Raw genomic sequence first — 19,473 nt, 5'->3', positions numbered from 1 at the left:
TCATATCCAAAATTCATTTGCTTAGCAAGGGTGGAACACTGTGAAATAAATGTAAATGTACCATTTAGTACCTACTTTTACTATGTAACGCAGGCGGCTTTATTAGAATACTCGTAGGAATCTGTAGAAAACAACAGCCTGCCGGCCGACGGCCGAGATGCTACTCGTGTGCGCATCTCGGCCGAAATAATATGAATGAAATTCATTACTTAGGTATATTATTTATTTTATGTATAATGTGTATTTATTCGAGAAAGTGTTTCTGGTACTTTTTTCAATGAACAGAACTTCCAGCGTGTAATCATATACAAGGCGGAACCAAAATGGTGGGGATCCGTTTAAGCGCATAATCAGTATCGTGTACTGATTAGGAAAAAGTCGAAAAATATAATATTTTACGCGTGAATGTTTTGGCCTTTGTATTGTATAGTTGGCTGACTTGGGTCTTAGACGACCTGCCCCTTAGAAAACAAAAATCATGTCAAATAAATATTTCTTTAACTTTTTCCTCCGAATATGCCCTTAAACGGATCCCCACCATTTAACAATAAGAATCAGAATACCTACTTATAGCGTTTATTGCATGAACTAGGCCACTTCCAGTTTGTAATTTGATTTGGTACCTATATATCTATTATTTTTAGGGTTCCGTACCTCAAAAGGAAAAAACGGAACCCTTATAGGATCACTCGTGCGTCTGTCTGTCTGTCTGTCTGTCCGTCTGTCACAGCCCATTTTCTCCAAAAGTACAGTACTGGACCAAATAAGTTGAAATTTGGTACACACATGTAAATTTGTGACCGAAAGACGGACATCTTACGTAAACAAATGAATTTTAAACACGGAGGCCACTTTTGGGGAGTAAATGAGAAAATTAAAAAATCATGTTTTTTAAACTATATTGTGTTACATATCAAATGAAAGAGCTCATTTTGAGAAACTCAAATATATTTTTTTTGTAATTTTAAAATAAATAGTTAGGAAATTATTTAAGAAAATAGCCAAAAAATTACCATTCCCCCCCTTTATCTCCGAATCTACTGGGTCTAAAATTTTGAAAAAAATATACAAAATACTTCTTTATCTATAGATGACAGGAAAACCTATTAGAAATATGCAGTCAAGCGTGAGTCGGACTAATTACTTAGTTTTTGATCCGACCCCTACGGGTTTATTAAAGGCAATTCAATCGCGTTTCACATACAAGGTGGTCCAAACCTTGACGTACCAAATTTTTTTTAGATTCGTCATTTCGTGGGCTATCAGAATATACCCCATGTATGTTAGCCGATATTTAGTAGTTTTCGAGTTATGAATTTTTTAACTTTTGTTAAGAAATTCCGGGGTGAAGCTTTGCTTTGCTTTTATGCCTACTAGGTAATTATTGTTGGTGGTATTTGCACTGATAACACGAAATAGCGATGGGGAAGTGACCCCATAAAATAACAGTAGGTATTGGAGCAGGTAAAAATTAACCCTTTGTAGATAACAACCCGTCGCGACGCGGGTCCATTTAAGATAATGAATAAGTTAAGCAAAATGATGCTTGCTCAATCACATGGCACAATATTAATTTCTCGTGGTAATTTCTGTTTGATTAACGTTAGGAATAACAAGAGGATTTTATTTAATGAATTACTAATTTGGAAACTTTCCACCTCAGTTCCTTTGACCGGCGACTCTGTCAAATTAGACTATTAAGTATCACTTTTTTACCTTTTAAAAAACTTAGGGTCTAGCAGTTTCTACAATAACCATAAGTCCTTGAAATTGCTTGTATTTTTTATTTATGTAGGTAAGCGCAAAGTCTAAGCTTAACATGCTTGAACGTAAAATTTTGTCGTTTCCTTTTTTTCCAACTCACAGTCTCACAGCCAAGTGAAGTTGCTGATATTTTTAGCAACTGCGCCGTTTGTCAAGGATTATGTTACAAAAAGAAACATTCATAAAACTTCAAGTTTTTTTTTTAATAAATGAATTGCTTCATCCCGGAATTTCTTAACAAAAGTTAAAACTTTGAAAAATCATAACTCGAAAACTACGAAAAATCGGCTGACGTACATGGGGTAGGTATATTCTGATAGCCCACGACGTGAGGAATCTAAAAAATTTTGGACGTCAATAAAAAACATTGTTAAAAGTTGGGTAATGTACGGAACCCTTGGAACGCGAGTCCGACTCGCACTTGGCCGGTTTTTTTTGTTATAGCGGCAATAGATATAAAATCAAAGACAAAGTTCTTTAGATTTAAGAAAACAGCATTATTTAGTCAAATGAATGAATTCAACTGATGGGCGCTTTTGGTGGTGTTGTATTTCTATATTAAATACAATGAAATATACGAATATTATCCAGCCTGTTGGCGGGAGGACTGATTTGCATTATTCATACCATCAATAAAGTTCCTCTGAAAATACAGCTCGGAATATTATTACAACATTAAAAATTAAATTTTAGTTCTGTGTTTGACCGGGCAAGATATTTTGTGTTTGCTTGGCCTGGTTACAAATTAATACACATATTTTTGGATAGATTTTGGTTTATTGTCACGAAATAAGTACATAAAAAAATTATTTCGGGAACTGTGTCTGCTCTATCAACCCGACAGACTATACAAAACAATTTTTTGACCAAGCTGAAACGGAAAACGCTTTGCTCGCGCCTCGTGATCGCTCGGATTCTCAACTCTGTAAGTGACAAACAAGTTATTAACTAGAGTGCCATATATGTCCAGATAGCGAAAAAGATGTTTTATATCTGGACATATATGGCACTGTAGCATAGGTATGTAGCATTGGGACCGTTTATAGATAGATGACTTAAAAGCGATAAAGTGCATATTTACTAAAGTATAGGTACATATTTAAATAATAATTTCTTACATCAAAGTTCACTTGGTGATCACATTGACAATTTTGAATTATATGCTACCAATAAATGAAAACTGTTGAATGTGATAATTAGAACTCCAAATACCGGTGTTGATATGAAGTTCGTAATTATCCTAATTTCCTCAATCATTAGCGGGGAGTTCGTTCATGCCGATGGTAATTTGTGGACCGCCGGCACGCAATCAACGCGTTCTATTTATTATTTTATAAGTGTTGTAATAAACCACAACAAATCGGGCAATGTTCTCGTTGGACAATGGTACAAATGGCAGTTTGCTGTTCGTTCGTGGAAAGGTCACGAGGCGGCCGCCATTCGTTCGTGGCACGCCGGTAAAGCTTTGAAGCCAACCGACGGTCAGGAAGCAATTTTCAGAGTATTCAGACACATTTATTGCTGTTTTTGAATTATTAGTCACTCAATCTCATTCGAGGCCTTTGTTCAAGTTTAATTAAAATGGCTGATGATGCTAATTGTTTATCGTATTTGACAAATATCTATCTTTTGCAATAAAAGTAGCACGATGACAGCGAACGAAATAAAATTACCTTCAAGGCTCGTGGGTGGACTCTTCTTATTGTACTTGTATTACTACTTATATGAGACTGTATTAGAGACTATGAAAACGCTCATAGTGTAGCATTTTTGTCCTGATTCAAATGCTTTAGTTATAATGTCAGTTTGCAAATATGTTAAGAATATTAAAAGTACTTACATAATGTATTTTTTGCAGGTGCTCCGTACCAATTAAGGCGATGTTGGTTCGCCATGGGCCGAGGTGGTAGTGCAATGGAGGTACGTGGAGATTATTTGTCCTAATTCCTATAGCCATATACAAATCAAAACTTCCAAGACAATAGCAAATTTTGATTGGTCTAAATAAATTTCATAATACATTGGAATGCCTCTGGGCGGCTGAGGGATATACATTTTCAATTTAGTATATTAGCTCTATGAACAATCCAAACTTCAAAGCTAGAATTTGAGCTTAATCTGCGGTTAGTGTATATTTGAATATTAGCGCTAAAATATCGAATACCGCCAAAGCGAATGGCGAGAGATGAATGATGGATGATTGGCTTTTATAATATTTGATATCTTTAGCAAATAACATAAACAGCTTAATTTTAGATACAAACATTAAATTAACAACAGTTTAGTTAGCCTATCAAAAATGACAAAGAAATACTTACGGTCCAAATCATTACACAGACAATGAAAAAAATAAACAAAGATATTAGTTTGGTCTGAAAACTTTCCAAACTTGGAAAGCTTCAACTGGTTACAAAAACCCTCAAAGTATCCTTTATGAAATTTTTCGCCATCATTTTGTTTTGAAAAGAAGTGAACAGTACTAGAGTTTGAAACTTGGAGTGTCGTCTGTCGTAGTTGTTAAAAATTCGCTCGGGTCCAAGCTCAGCTTTTGGGCGAGTCATTCAATTACCATAATGAGGTCGCATTATAGAGAGAGGGATTTAGGTGAAGTTCAATTATTTGTTGCTGGATAACAAATTAAATCAGCAATTTTACCGTACCTGCTTAACAACTAATAATGTTAAATATATAAAGGTTATATGTACTAAGAAAGACTTTTTTATGCCCTTGCCTTTGATTAAAACGTGAAATTAAATATATAAACAGTATAAACTGCAATTTTGCGGTAGTTTATATATTGAAATTGCCTCTTAAATTGCCTACCTTATCTACCTAGACAGTTATGAAATCACATTTCATGAAATTACGACGTAAGCTGTATTTGGTACATACCTTCATATCTGCTTCATTTACTCATCTATTCTTCGATCACTGCTGATTAGTTTCGAGCTTTCATTACACTAATAAAATGATCCACAAGCAAGCGCCGGGTTTAACAAAAAAAGTAAAGGTTTAGTTATAACTTCTTGCCCGGCTCTGCGTGAATAAAATTAATACTTGTACAAAACTGTTCGATGAAGTTTTTGTCCGCACAAGTTGTCGGGTATAACGGAATCTCATCGCGGCTGCATTTTAACAAGTTGCCCTTAATTGCCAATCCCAGGACACAAACTGCGGCCACAGTTTACTCTTTTTAGTGCTCCTCTGTGAACTTTCTCAACGTATAAAATGTTCTCAAACTTTTTTGTGATTTCGGAATTTTTATGCATAACATACATTATGATATATTAAAAATATTTTAATTTGTAGCAATAAGCGAATACACTAATACACAACACACTATAATGAGTAGGAATAGAATTAGGCATGTAGGGAGGTACTTATAGGAATATTTACGGCGCGAGCCGTTAGTTGTTTAGTTTCATTAACAAAATAAAGCAAAGAGGATAAAACAGTAAAAATTCACTCGTAAGCTGTAAAATGTAATTTTTATAGGAATTGTTTTACAGTAATCCCGTTTCACTAACCACAACAAAGTTTTCCAACAGCGAGGATCTGCCAAAGACCGAGGGACCCTAATTGGCAATTCTCCAGGACAAAAACTGGGGCTATAATCTACCCTTTTTTTAATTTTACCCCGTAAGCGAGGACAATGCCGCGTTCATACGTAAATCCAATTTAATGTTTGCATCAAATGTATTAAGCCGCCCTTTTATTGTGTGAGCATTTTGCGTAAATATGAGTTTTATTGTGTTATCCAGATTTGTGGTATAAACATTATTTGCGAGTCGGTACAATTGTGTTTCATAATTTACTGGATTATGAGTTTATGAGATAACTAGCATGTCATTGCAGACACATACCTAATTGTATTAATCCTAGTAATAACTGTGTAGTTGTTTTGTAGCAGGCACCAGTTTTATGCTATCGTTAATTGGCTTTTTATTTTTATTTTATTTAATATCACCAGTGATCGTACATTTTCCAGCATTTTTGGAGCAGCAGAGTGGTGTTAACGGAATTGGTATTGATAATTTCAACTGAAATGGTAAGTTAAGGTTAATATTAACGTAATTAACGCTAATTAATCATTAGGGTTGAAATTATTTATACCAATTCCGTTAACATCACTCCGCTGGACCAAATCGATTCCCGTGGTGTTAACGGAATTGGTATAGATAATTTCAACTGAAATCGTAAATTAAGGTTAATATCAACGTCATAAACGCTAATTAATCATTAGGGTTGAAATTATTTATACCAATTCCGTTAACAACACTTCGTGCACCAAAAATGCTGGAAAATGTACGATCCCGGAATATCACTTATCAGTCATGCATAAATAATAGCGAGTAAACAATATATAAGTTAAAGTCAGCTAAACTATTTGCTTATATACTCTTAAATTGTAAGTTGTATACTTTTTGCATTATTTGATATTATGATTTAAATAAAACTGTCTTATTCGCGTATCACTCAATTATTTACTTGCGTCAAAACAAAACATTCTCAATTCGATCATCAAATCATTGTCAAATGCGTTAAAATGGTTTCTCACCTGAAAAAGAGAAAAGGCAATCAATTTTGTTTATTTGGCTTGCACTATTTCGATTCATCTCCCGGAATTGGCGGCCCTATAGCCTCTTGCACTGAAATACCCTTTGGTGTGCCGCATCGGTTGTGTTCGCAATGGATCGTTAAGTTCAGCGAAGGTTTTATTTTACACTCTTCTGTACCGCTCATACTGTAATTCGCAAGCGCTTCAATAGGTATTAACCAAGTTTAACCCTACATATGAACACGTCCGTCCAATTTTTCATCTGTAAGCATTTATTTGATTATTAACTTCGACACAGTCTCCTTCTTACTTTACTGCTTCCATTATACTCTGGTGCTTCTTGTTTTCCCGGTATGTTGTGTAAGTAGGTTTTTAGGTAGTTTACCTAGAAAATCATAAAGATCTTGTTCTTAACGATATGTATTGAGAATTCAGTTTTCAAATCGGATTAATACCCATTAGTTATGATGACTCATTATACTGAAATGTTCGATATTATTGTTTGGCCATAGTACTAGGTATTCCATTTAGGAATATATTTTGTACAACATTCGTGTCAATTAACATTTAAAAATTGTGCTGCCGGGTAAAACGTTTTTTATTCTAGTGAATAAAGCCGAAGTACCTATACGCCAGCGACTATTTTCATTATTGTGCACATGCTTCAACAAAAGCTTTAAAATGTGCAGATAACTGAAACTGTGTCGGCTTTAAAATCGTTATTGAGAGTAAGAGTTTGCATAGAAGTAATTCAGAAAATAGTGAGACTAGGGTCAAAAACGTTCGGAAAAGCTAGCGTTTTCCTGTGGATATTTATAAAATTAGCGATTTGGGTACATTTTTCTACGGGTTTTATTTATATTTTTATTTAAACTTTATTGCACAATTTAATAAAAAAGCGAACAAATGATGGACTTATCGCCTTAAGGCATTCTCTACCAGTTAACCATTGGGCTAAACAGAGACAAGATAAGGATAATCAAAATTAGTTAACACATTCAATACCACTAAGTGCTATGGGTTACGCTCGTAGCGCGTAGCCACGGTTTCGTCGTATGTAGTCGCTACGAACAGTGTACCCGACAGTCGGGTTCTTGGTGTTGAATGTGTTAAAGGTAATGATGTACGTGCCTATACATAGACTGTAACTTACACTACGTGGTACTTTGAGACAATGTAATAAAGGGTTATTCCATTATATTCCGTTGGATAAGTAGGTGCTTATGGAGCTGTAATGTCATCTCAAATTGTGTAAGACAATTAAATCTTTCAATAACTGAACCGTTTCATAACTCATTTTGACAGACGTTCTGAAACAATGAAAAAGTTAAATTGGTTAGAACAGTAAATGTCGAGTAAGACAGTCAGTCGTAATTTAAAAGCGAATTACCTTTACTTTACTTTACCTACTTTACTTGCGAATGTTTTTAAGCAACTTTCACGTGAGAAGTGTGAGATAGCTTATTTAATGCGCTGCTTTTCGAAGGCGTGAAATAGGTTTTTATTGAATATGTCACGAACTCTGTTGTAGTAATAGCAAATTATAAAAAAACACAACCGTGCGCGTTGGCAAAAATTACAGGTAAAAATCTCCATACTCTAAAAAACGTAACAAGCCTGATGGCTTCAGATTTACTTTCATCGTTCTAGATTAAAGTATGATGATTATTTTTGAAAACATTTTATGATAATGTAATATGTAATATATTGTGTAATGTTATATCATTATTCTAAAAGCGCAGGCGGAAGTAAAAATACGAGTGCCGAATTCTAAAGCAGAAACATTTTCCACGTAATAATTTACAAAATAACTTTGCAAGAGCAAAGTTAAAAGACGCCTTTGGAAGTAAAGTACCTACACTACACCTTATATGAACTATCAAGGTGCTAAAACGTAACTTTGAACTAACCGTGGAGGTAGCTTAACATTCTTGGAATATTTTCACGATAAAGGCAGGAAGCTGCTAGGTACATTTGATATAACGTTACTCACCTTTAGGAGGGTGGTGTGATCGAAAATAACATGTGATGATGAATTGAAACAGGAGTGAGTGTCGATTCCTGATCGCCTTTTCTGAAACCGCGTTGTGGGTATACTTTTATATTTTTTTACTTATCTAGACGGGCAATTACTATAGTGGCGTTTTGTTAATAATTTATCAATATTCTAAAAGCAATATATTAAAGTAATGCGGTTGCTACGAAAGCTTTCCAAAAGTAGCAGTAGGTATTTCTGTCTAAAGTGGCACTTATCCCGAGCTATCGGCGGGGAGACGGCGCAAAGTTAAATGAGGAAGAAAATCTATGGGTTGTTTAGTTGATTCCCGGTTCTCAGGCTAATTCACAAACTACTTAATCTAGTTTCGTAGGAACGAGTTTAAGCAGCACGGGATTAAGATCGGTTCCGTTGATTTGTTCGGTCGTTTGCAATGAGCAGTAATTCAATTTGAACGCCAACATTTTTATTTAATATTTGGAATGTTAATTGAGCGTAGGATGATAACAATTTAAATTGAAATTAAGTCTCACAACACAATTGTGCCAATATTTATTTCACCCATCAGTAAATGGTCATAATTTTCATTACCGTTGCGAAACTTATTTTGGTTTTAATTGTACCGCGTTGGTGGTGAAGAACCATACAGCCCGCTTGATGGTAAGCGGTTACCTAGTGATGACCGATGAGAACGTTCTCGTTTCTAAGAATTCTTTTCCGAAGAAAATTCCGGAAAATTTCCAACTTTCTCGAGGACGATCTCTTATTAGCATAAATAAGTTATGAACAATCTTAATTTTTTAATGGTATCATTACTATTATTACATATTTACTTTTGTTAAGTTTATACCTTTTGCCTCAAATAACTTGTTTGAGCAAATTTTGTGTTACTCCTGGTTTTTTTTTTATCAATTAGTATTATGTTTTATATTGCTATGAATGGTGCCAAGTATGTATTTGCTTTTAAGATTCCATGGTATTTGTCTTATCTCCTACACTAAGCGGTTAAACGAAAGAATTCATCGTTTTTGCGACGAAAGGGTAAAACTCTCAAAAAATTACGAGAACGGCACTTCGCTAAGAATATCTCATGCGTGATGCGCACTACTACGAAAATATTATATGCTCGATAACGCCTTTGACAGAAAATTAATATGATGCTGACATGGTAATGAAGCAATACAAGAAACTTACATACCAGTACATACCAGTGGGGCAAAAAAGCCAGAAGTGTCTGCATGCCTGAATTTTTGATAGGTAATTTATGTGGAAAATTATTTCTTTCTTACTCGCCGTTGGGGATACTTGGGATTCTACCTTCCATTTACCACTTCTAATTTTTGGTTCCAGGACAGAGTGGTTATGGTACCTAATATTTATTTCATAATTGTACCTAATAATTCTCATATTGTGTGTTGCTGTGTCCGAGCGTCGACACTTTATTTTAAGTAAAACTTGAACGTAATAATCTATAGCTATAAGGAGTATCTTGTAATTGGCTTTCCATCTCTTATTCTTTTTCGTTTTGGGGCTATAAATATAGTGTTGATAGCTGGTGGATCTCCGAAATATAAATAAATAACATGGAATTTCTTCAACACATTGAACATTAACACCCCGTCTTAGATAAAATAATATGCTAAGTAAAACGTTTAGCTGTATGTATATAGGTACTAGCCGGCAAGAGGCCGCAAACATCCCGATATTAGCCGAGCGGAGACATTATCTCGTTGTAAACCGTAGATTTAACGGCGTCTTTGCGGCGGCGCCTTGTATATTATTACTGTACCGGATTATAATACGACTTATGCTTACACGAATAAATATTTCATTAGTGACTACGTATTGTACGAAATATTACTAAACTAAAACTATTAATGATGTTTACAAGACCATACGTACTATCATTTTGATTCACTTTCATTGTACTTGTACAGACCCTTGTCATAATACATATGTATTAAATATTATTCCTATTATTCCTTGTCATAATATGTATTATCACACAAATTGATCCATCTCACTACCCGTGCGAAGCCGGGGCGGGTCGCTAGTGTAATATATAAATGTTTATGAATACTTAAATACATAGAAAATACCTTTGCTCATAACACAAATTACTGCCCTTACCAGGATTTGAACCCGGGACCATAAGCCCGCATCGGTTTTATAAGCAGGGTCACTACCCACTAAGCCAGACAGGTCGTCTAAATATCTTAAATAGAAAAGAGTGTAACAACACGTATTCATATACTCTTATAGTTAGGTATATGACCGAATCAAATATTTGCGTGCTTCGACGTTAATGCTTCCCAAAATTTGTGTAGGCTCATAAATCGAAGTTGAAACGGGTATAGGTAGATGTATCCACAACACAAAATCAGGTACACACTGTATGTTCGCTGTTGTGTCAAAATTGCAATTATTTTTTCAAACGGCTTAGCCTAGCGCTTCCCCACATAATTAAAAAGTGTTGGTATATTAACGCGGGGTTCATCACGAGTAGCCTCGAGGGTTGCTAGGACCCTTTTAATCTCGCATTATCACACCTCGATGCGTGTGTGCCGTGGGCTCAGCGCGTCAAGATTGTCACTGTAAATCACAGGCTCTACATGTGACAGTGAGGTTCGTAAGCTGATGAAATTTAGCTCATATTTCGATAATTAAAGAAAATTCGATGATCTCATGAATATTTAACTGAATTACACATATTAGTAATTTGTAATGTAATTATTAATTGTAAACTGTGTACATAAGATTGCAAATACATATTATGGGAGATATAGTACCAACAGTTGCCAATTTTGAGCATATAAGAAGTATAAGCTTACTTACTAACTAGCTTAGGTATATTATAACTATCAAACTTGACATTTTAGGAAAATCTCCCTGATATTGTAAAACACATTTGAATCAAGCATTTTGTTTTTAATTTATTTTTTTATGGAAAATCATTTATTTAAGTACATACAATATATAGGTATACAGTGGTACTACTAAACGAAATTAATAACTAGCTTAAATCTAAAATAAAATAGGCCCCTGAGGCATTGTACCAAGGATGCTGGCGGCATTTCCTCGCTGTATCGCAATGCTGCTACGTTGTGCGAGGTAGGCGCCAGCTCTTCGGTCACCAGTTACATCAACCGCTTCGCGATTTCTGGGAACAACTTATGCGCGCTGGGACGCCATGGACCTAGAGTTTCAACTCCAAATGGTACAAAATGGTACTCTCTACCGAGGCTCTTATATTTGTTACGTTTTAAAATTTCGGCGCTTTTCGCCACCCCGCCTGCTTTTACATTAGTCCGTTGGAGGTGGGACGGTCCCATTGTGTCTACGCGGGTAGCATCCCACACTAACATCCGTCCTAAGCTCCAAGGAACTAAAGACACCCCCTCGGGCCTCTTGCCATCATCTCTGATAATGCCAGTCGGCTCAAGAAGAGCAGGCACATTGATGGTGGCAAGAGACCGACGGATTATGTCATTAAGCGAAGCATGTCTCGAAAAACGGCCTGGTGGTGTCCCAGACGGTCCGTGCCACAAGTGCATATTTTTTATTTAGATTTAAAATTATTAAGTACCTACTATTCAAATCACAACTTTAAGAGTCAACACTCTTTATACACGTACCTATCTATTATAGTATTATGCTTCTACATATATTCCCATAATAACTTCTATACAAACTCAATCAAAAACAATTTTCATATATAGTAAATAACTAGATTGGTTTCATTTATAATAAATCATTTTCCAATATTCGTCAATGATTTTGCAAAATGTTATATCATTTTTGTGTGATGAATGGGTATTGGCTGAGCTTTATCGTGGTTGTGTTTTATTAGCTCCCATTAGTGCTGCAATCAAATAGTAATAAAATGTAATAATTATCTCCAACTAAATAAATACTTTCGTATTATCTTTGGCAGGCTCATATATCCAGCTTTAGTTTGGTGGAGTTTATTTGAATATTATCTATTTTTTATTGCAAATAGTACCTAATACAAAAAAGGTTACTTTGTAATTTTACGTGCAACTGAAAAATAAGTATTGCTTTAAAATGTCCTCGTTTAAACCCTACAGTCGACACCGATGTATCTTCCTGTATCACCTTCACCTCGCCTCGCCTGTCCGGCGTCGGAAATAGTTCAAGTGGCGGAGCTATTTGGCTGGCACTAAGGTAAATGCTGGCAATAAGGCAATGATAAAAATGTTATTTGAAAGCAGAAATCGATGATTCTGAGAGCAATACGATTTATATTTGACCAAACAGTTATTGACTTCAGAAGAGTCTAAGAAAAGCCATACTATTAATATGACACTTTCGACCCCTTTTCGACTGGCGCGTGCCAGCACAGTAGGTACAGTCACCAGCATAAATATATTACTATGGGCAGCCGTGCAAAAATATCTGATCCTCCATTTGGGGCATAAGTATATGACGACACTACCTCGGTAAAAATATGTGATGATTTGTGACCGGCAAAAACATTGTTACTCTGTATCCGCATAAATATCTGATCGGGTCGCTTAAAAATATGTGATTACTCATAAAAATTAAAATTATGTGATTACTTTCACCTGGCATAAATATCTGATACACTATGAAAGCAATATCTACATCTGATGGCAGATGGACCGCCTATATATCGGACACGTTGGAAAAGCAAAAATATGTTATTGTTGTTATCAACCTGCAAAAATGAACCATACCCGTTTGGTATAGAGCCGTAAATTGTATGAAGTTATTTGACAATTCACGAAAACAGTGCAGACTTGTCATTGCATATGTCTGTCTCACATTTTATTCTATCATCAATTTGACGGAATAAAATGGTTTGTAGCATTGAAATAAAAGCTTTGTTGCATACAAGATTATGATCGTGTCATTCACAGACGCGCAAATTTGTCAAATGTAACCTTTAATGCCGTGACAATATGAACCAAGGCACGCGTCTTCTGACTGAATGACATGATCTATATGGTATGTAAGCCAACTTTAAATATTTTCCCTTTACGTTTCGAGCTAGGGAAAATAACCATTTGTTAATCGCTTTATTGCCGCTCGTAGGACAGCTGCCGCACAACTGCATTCAATAAAACACGGCAGATATTTATCAATTTTATTTTCACTTTCTTACCAATAAAAAACTTAAAATAAATTGTCTTGAACTTAAACGCCTATCCTCTGCTTTAATAGAATACGTGAAATGAACTCTAATATCTAGTATGCCCATCCTCGGCATTGATAACATCAGTCAGCCTGTCTCGCATGGACATAACCATGTTGTAGCAATGATTCAAGCCCCGCAGAGATTCCCATATGTCAAAACAGTGCCGACTTAAAGTTGCCTTCGTTCTGGCTTGTGTGGGGTCCCAGTGCTGTGTCATTATGGCCCACAAGTTTTCAATGACATTTAGATCTGGACTTTTAGGTGGGAAGTCTAACAACGCAATTTTCTCTTGTTCGTTAATCCAATGGCGAACAATACGGCTGTTGTGAAAAGAACAGTTGTCCTGGATCACGTATACAGGATTGACGTTTGGATAAGTAATATGCAACGAGGGCAATAGCACATCGTTGAGGATTTCAATATAATCTCGGCTGTTTAATGTACTTGGCACAGTTCTCCCGGCCCTGCAGACGACATCCATCCCCAAACTCCGCATGAAATACGACCCGATCTTCTATTTTCTATTACGTTTAATTCGTCATAACGGGTATAAATCAATCTCCACAATGACACTCGACCATCCATGCTTGACTGAAACACTTTTTCATCTACAAACGCGACGTTTCTAAAATCAAAGTTTAAATATTGATTCGCAAAATCGAGTCGGAGGTCCTTATATCTTCTTTGCAGCACGGGTTTTCGTGCAGGGACTCGATTTCTTAAGCCAGCCGCTTTCAATCTTCGGCGAACACTATCGCGGGATATACCATAGTCATTTGCGACTTCGAGCGTTGAAGTTATAGGATTTTCTTGATATAAGCGAACAATATTTTGATCTTGAATGGCTGTTGTTTTACGGGGACGACCTAAACTTTTATGATGGTCGACATTGCCTTCTGATTCCCATCGCGTAATCCATAACTTAACGGTATTTCTCTAAAAAAAACAAATATTAAGAATATATTATTAAGTAATAACACTATTCATGAAGTCGGAATTAAGTAATTAAATATAAAATAACTTACAGAAACTCCTAACACATCCATTATTTCATGAATGGGTTTATTTTCCTCGTGCATGGAAACAATTCTATGTTTCAAATGGTCGTCGACTCGATAAGTCGCCATGATATTTATTTCTGTGCCTAACTGTTGTGATTATCCCCAAGGAGTAAATTAATAGGCAACTATCCCTACGAAATAATAATAAAGTCGATTTTATGTAACGTGACATATTCAAGTTGACTTATTTATTATTCTTTTTAATGCCATGTAAGAAGGAGGCTTATTATATACTTACTATACTCTTTGGGTTTATTACACATCTCCTATCAAGTCTTCTGATACATGATTTTTAAACTAGTGGCTCTGTGAGCTGTAGACCTCGCGAGCAGAGCTTGAAATAACATGGTGCTAAGAGCTTTAAATACACCGTGTTTTTTTTGATTTCCGTTAATTTCAAGGGTGCATTCCTGAGCTTAAATCAAGTAACTTTCTCAAAGACACCGATGTTCTAATTAAGTCCATTTCGGAGATAATCCATAATTTATTTTTTTACTATAAGGCCCCTACAAGCGTGTACACTTGCCTTAGGGCCGGCTTACATATTGATTAGTGTTTAGAATGAGTTCATACATTTGCTACTAAACTTAAGTACAATCTCGGTCGATTGATGTACGAAATGACATAGATATGTCACAGATTTCAATTGTTTGGTTGAGTTAAATGTAATGCCCGTGTTACAACAACGCTATATGCTACATTTAATTACTTTTTAAACAAAAAAAAAACAAACAAAAAATCAAAAAAAAATTTTTTTTTTGAAAATTAACTATGCCATTTAGTTCTTATAAACGTACTTAACTATACCCCGAAGTTAACGGAATTCAATAAAAACACGGTGTATAGTAAATTAAAGAAAAACAATACGAAATTTATGTGTAAAAAAATACAAAAAGTTATAATATCCCAGCATACAATTACTGGGGATCGAACCCAGACTAGTGTAGTAAATGAAGCAAGTTGTTGTATGGAGACCCATGCATTAATTTCTCAGTCGATGAAATTTAGCTTGGTTATTGTATAGTATGAGCCGAGACTAACATTATAAATATCCAAAAAAAAAATACTCCTAAGTTAGGTAAAAACACAAATCTGATTATATATTGAACCGAGTAATTCCTCAGTCCAAAATTATTTTACAAAATAAGTTATTTATATCAGTATGTGATACTAGAAAAAAATCTAAAAGTTTTGTCAAACATGAGAATATTTTTTTATGATACTTCCTTTTTTTGACGCTCATTTTCATCGGAAAATTGCTCTGTCAGTTTTTTCTTCTTATATGATCTTAGAATATAATTTGGCGTAGTGGGTAAAAAAATCCAAAAAAATGCGTATCGAAATGTATGTATTATAGAACTATTAAAAACTGAGAGTGGAAAATTTTTAGATTTTCATTTTGTAGGTATAAAACGGCAATAAAATGGCATTCCAGTGAAAAAATTAGACTGAGCAATTTTCCGGTCCAAGACACGCCAAAAAATTTTATTTTATTAATACTGGTATTTCTGCTGGGATATTTTTTTGATATTTCATATATTATTGCAATAAGTTACATGAATATGTCTGGTGAAGAAAGTTTGAACGGAGCATTTTTCCGTAAAAAGATATTAACGATTTAAGACTTTAGGTATTTACTTTAATTCTATTATTATTATTCTTTGGAAATTTATACATTACTTTTTGTTTATTGATACTTTATCATACTGTAAAGTTTTTTCTGGCTGAGTAATTACTGCGGGGTCCACTACCTTTATTTACTACACTAGACCCTCTGTGCAAACAGAAAAAGCGAACGTTTACAAACTGAGCCAAATAGTTCTTAGATGGGTTGACGAAATTTAGCTACTCCTTCTCAAATTAAAATTAGTTAAAATTAAATATCTAAATACCGCCTAAACCAGCGATAATTTTTTTCTGCATTTTTTGCTATTAACTCTGTAAACATGTTTCAAAAAGAAAAAAGTCTTATGATATCGATACGACTATTTGTTTAGGCGCCAGGTATCACGACTCCTCCATTTTTAAAAATTTCCAAAAACCGGATTGACAAAAAAATTTTATTTAGTCATAAAATTCGGTCACAAAATTTCACGAGAATCGGTTAAGAATTGCGACCTGTAGAGGAGAACATCCGGACATACGAAAGCAAAATGCCCGAGTCAAAACGTAGACCTTCGCTTCGCTTCGGTCAATAAGTCACAATTTAACTGTGCAAATAAAAAAATGTGAGACAGACATATGCAATGACAAGTCTGCACTGTTTTCGTGGATTGTCAAATAACTTCATACAATTTACGGCTCTATACCAAACGGGTATGGTTCATTATTGCAGGTTGATAACAACAATAACATATTTTTGCTTTTCCAACGTGTCAGATATATAGGCGGTCCATCTGCCATCAGATGTAGATATTGCTTTCATAGTGTATCAGATATTTATGCCAGGTGAGAGTAATCACATAATTTTAATTTTTATGAGTAATCAAATATTTTTAAGCGACCCGATCAGATATTTATGCGGATACAGAGTAACAATGTTTTTGCCGGCCACAAATCATCACATATTTTTACCGAGGTAGTGTCGTCATGTACTTATGCCTCAAATGGAGGATCAGATATTTTTGCACGGCTACCCATAGTAATATATTTATGCTGGTGACTGTACATACATTTATTATTTACAAGATTATTTTAAGAACTTTCTGCAAATAATCCACGTTTAGAATTATAATTTCTTTAATACTCACTCGTTTCAAAATTGTGTTAATTAAATCAGAAAAAAGCACCAAATATTGCCCGCGGGGGCAGCTTGTGGCGCGCGGACGGTGAATGGTGACACCGCACAGTGTTTTATAGAAGCCAAAAAAGTGACATCCTCATTTTATTGCAAATTACTGAAGTTTAGATCATTACTAATGCGATACTAAAACTCCCGAGTGTCCAATTTGCATAGTTTTTGTGTAATATTTTTTTGTAAATCGTGTTTTAGACACCCGGATATTACGAAAAACTTAAAAAAAATACAAATTGTTTTATGAACTTTCCGTTGTTTAGTACTATTGGATAAACCGTTCGAAGACGCAAATTTATATTGGTTACAAAGATATTAATGAATTTATTGTTTTTGGTTTTTATTTTTTTTCTTCCATGTTCCGCCGTAGTAGGAGCCCATATTTGTATGACAGCTTCATTTATACGTCTTCTATCTACACTATTTTTTACAAGACCTAATTCCGTGGAAGATTGAATTTAAAGCCAATTAAAATTTTCGGTCAGGGCTGCCACTACCAATATCCGGGTTCACCCGGATATAATATTAACGCTGTATACACAGTATAGCACTTTTATGGGTGGTAAAAATAAACTTTAATATGTTAATAAAAACCTACACATATGAAATAATAAGTTTTTTTAAGATTTAGTATTTTATTAGCTTTAGATAACTCCAAAATTATATTAATTATAAAATACATCACATAATTACATTACATTTACACAAATTACATATCACAAAAAAAAACACAAGTCAAAAACAAAGCAGTACTGACTGACCGACTACTGAGTCAGTCAAATATCTCACCCCGCGTCATCCCTGGCGCAAAGGTGCCCAAAACGCTCGCCGCATTACCACGCTGAATCGCGATGGACAACCTCTGCACCAGGAAGGACCCGGAGCGGGGATCCAGGCCTCTATCTCGCAAACGGTTCCCAACCTCCTTAAAAAACTCTCTAGCCTCTGAGCACCAACAACCAGCCGTTTCGACCGCCAGAGGCACAAACAAATAACCGTCCAATTCTGCGTACTTGCGCTGCAGCAGCTGCCCCTGCTGCCCTCACGGTGCGGCCAATGTGCGATGCAGCAAAAGTGCTGACGCGTGTAGCGTCCCAAAGCAAGCACTTTCCTCTCTGCCAAGGCACCAGAGTCAAACCGTCAGTCCTCTTACCATCCGACCGGCTAAGGCCTGGGAGCTCAAGCATGCATGGGACATTCGCGGAAACAAGCGCCCTCCGGACCAGATCGTTAAGAGCGTGATGGCGTGGGAATCTCCTTGCACATCGACCACAACTCAAAGCGTGGTGGCCGTTGCTCTCCACCATAGTATCGCAGATGCATAGGTGAGGAACACACACATCGCAGCCCAGGCGAAGAGCCACCGCCACCCGCATCGAATCGTTGTCAAGGAGGGTGCCCAAATGCGGAGATGGAAGCGCTTGCAACCACGCCCCCGATTCTGGTGCGGACCCCGCCAGCAGCCTCGCCCTATCCGCCCCCACTGCGTTCTCTATCAGACCCTCGACAATCCTCTTGACTCCAACATCGTCCCATAGCCGTTGTACGTCCGGCTTCTCGGGTCGGGGCGCGTTCGGATTGAGAGCCATCCAAGCCGCCAAAGCATCAGCAGCGTAAGGTATGGATACCCTGTTACCAATAGCATTAACAAGATCCACGACCCCACTCGCCGATGCCAAGAATGCCGGTAGACTCACATCCCGCACGCGCCGCACCCCCAGACCACCACTCCGAATGGGCAAGGATGCCAGGTCCCATTGTTCTGGATTTAGAGCCACATTAAGCAAGGACTCAACAGACTCCCTCAAATCACAGTCAAAGGAGTCCATTTGCACAGGGTGAAGCCAAGTCGGTACTGTGCGCAAAAAGTACATGGGCTTGGGAACAGCAAAGCAGACCCGCAACAGCACGAGAGCAACATGCGCTGACAGTTAGATATAGATAACTTACAAATTCTTCCTCTTTATAATTAGGGTAGATAATATTTACATTTTGGTCGTTAGCTGTATCACAGTCGACTACAAAGAGACGTATACACTTTTGGACCTCATTACAGTCATTACCATGCAGTAAGGTGAAACACTGCTGTATATATCTGTTTTTAGTCGGCTCATCAGGTCG

General features: G+C 36.1%; 1 protein-coding gene across 1 annotated transcript in view; it reads left to right on the top strand.

Moving 5' to 3' along the window:
- The window catches only part of LOC134805022 (suppressor of lurcher protein 1), a 349,546-nt gene that overhangs the window by 84,627 nt on the left and 245,446 nt on the right, over window positions 1-19,473 (top strand). The window contains exon 2 of the mRNA XM_063778313.1: window positions 3,623-3,684. Within this exon, the coding sequence (XP_063634383.1) occupies window positions 3,658-3,684 (27 nt within the window). The 5' untranslated portion in view covers window positions 3,623-3,657. The remainder of the gene's footprint in view (window positions 1-3,622; window positions 3,685-19,473) is intronic.

This window comes from Cydia splendana, chromosome 2 (genome assembly GCF_910591565.1).
Source record: "Cydia splendana chromosome 2, ilCydSple1.2, whole genome shotgun sequence".
Taxonomy (NCBI): domain Eukaryota; kingdom Metazoa; phylum Arthropoda; class Insecta; order Lepidoptera; family Tortricidae; genus Cydia; species Cydia splendana.
Note: the sequence above shows the minus strand (reverse complement) of the source record. Positions and strands in the feature narration are given on the sequence as shown.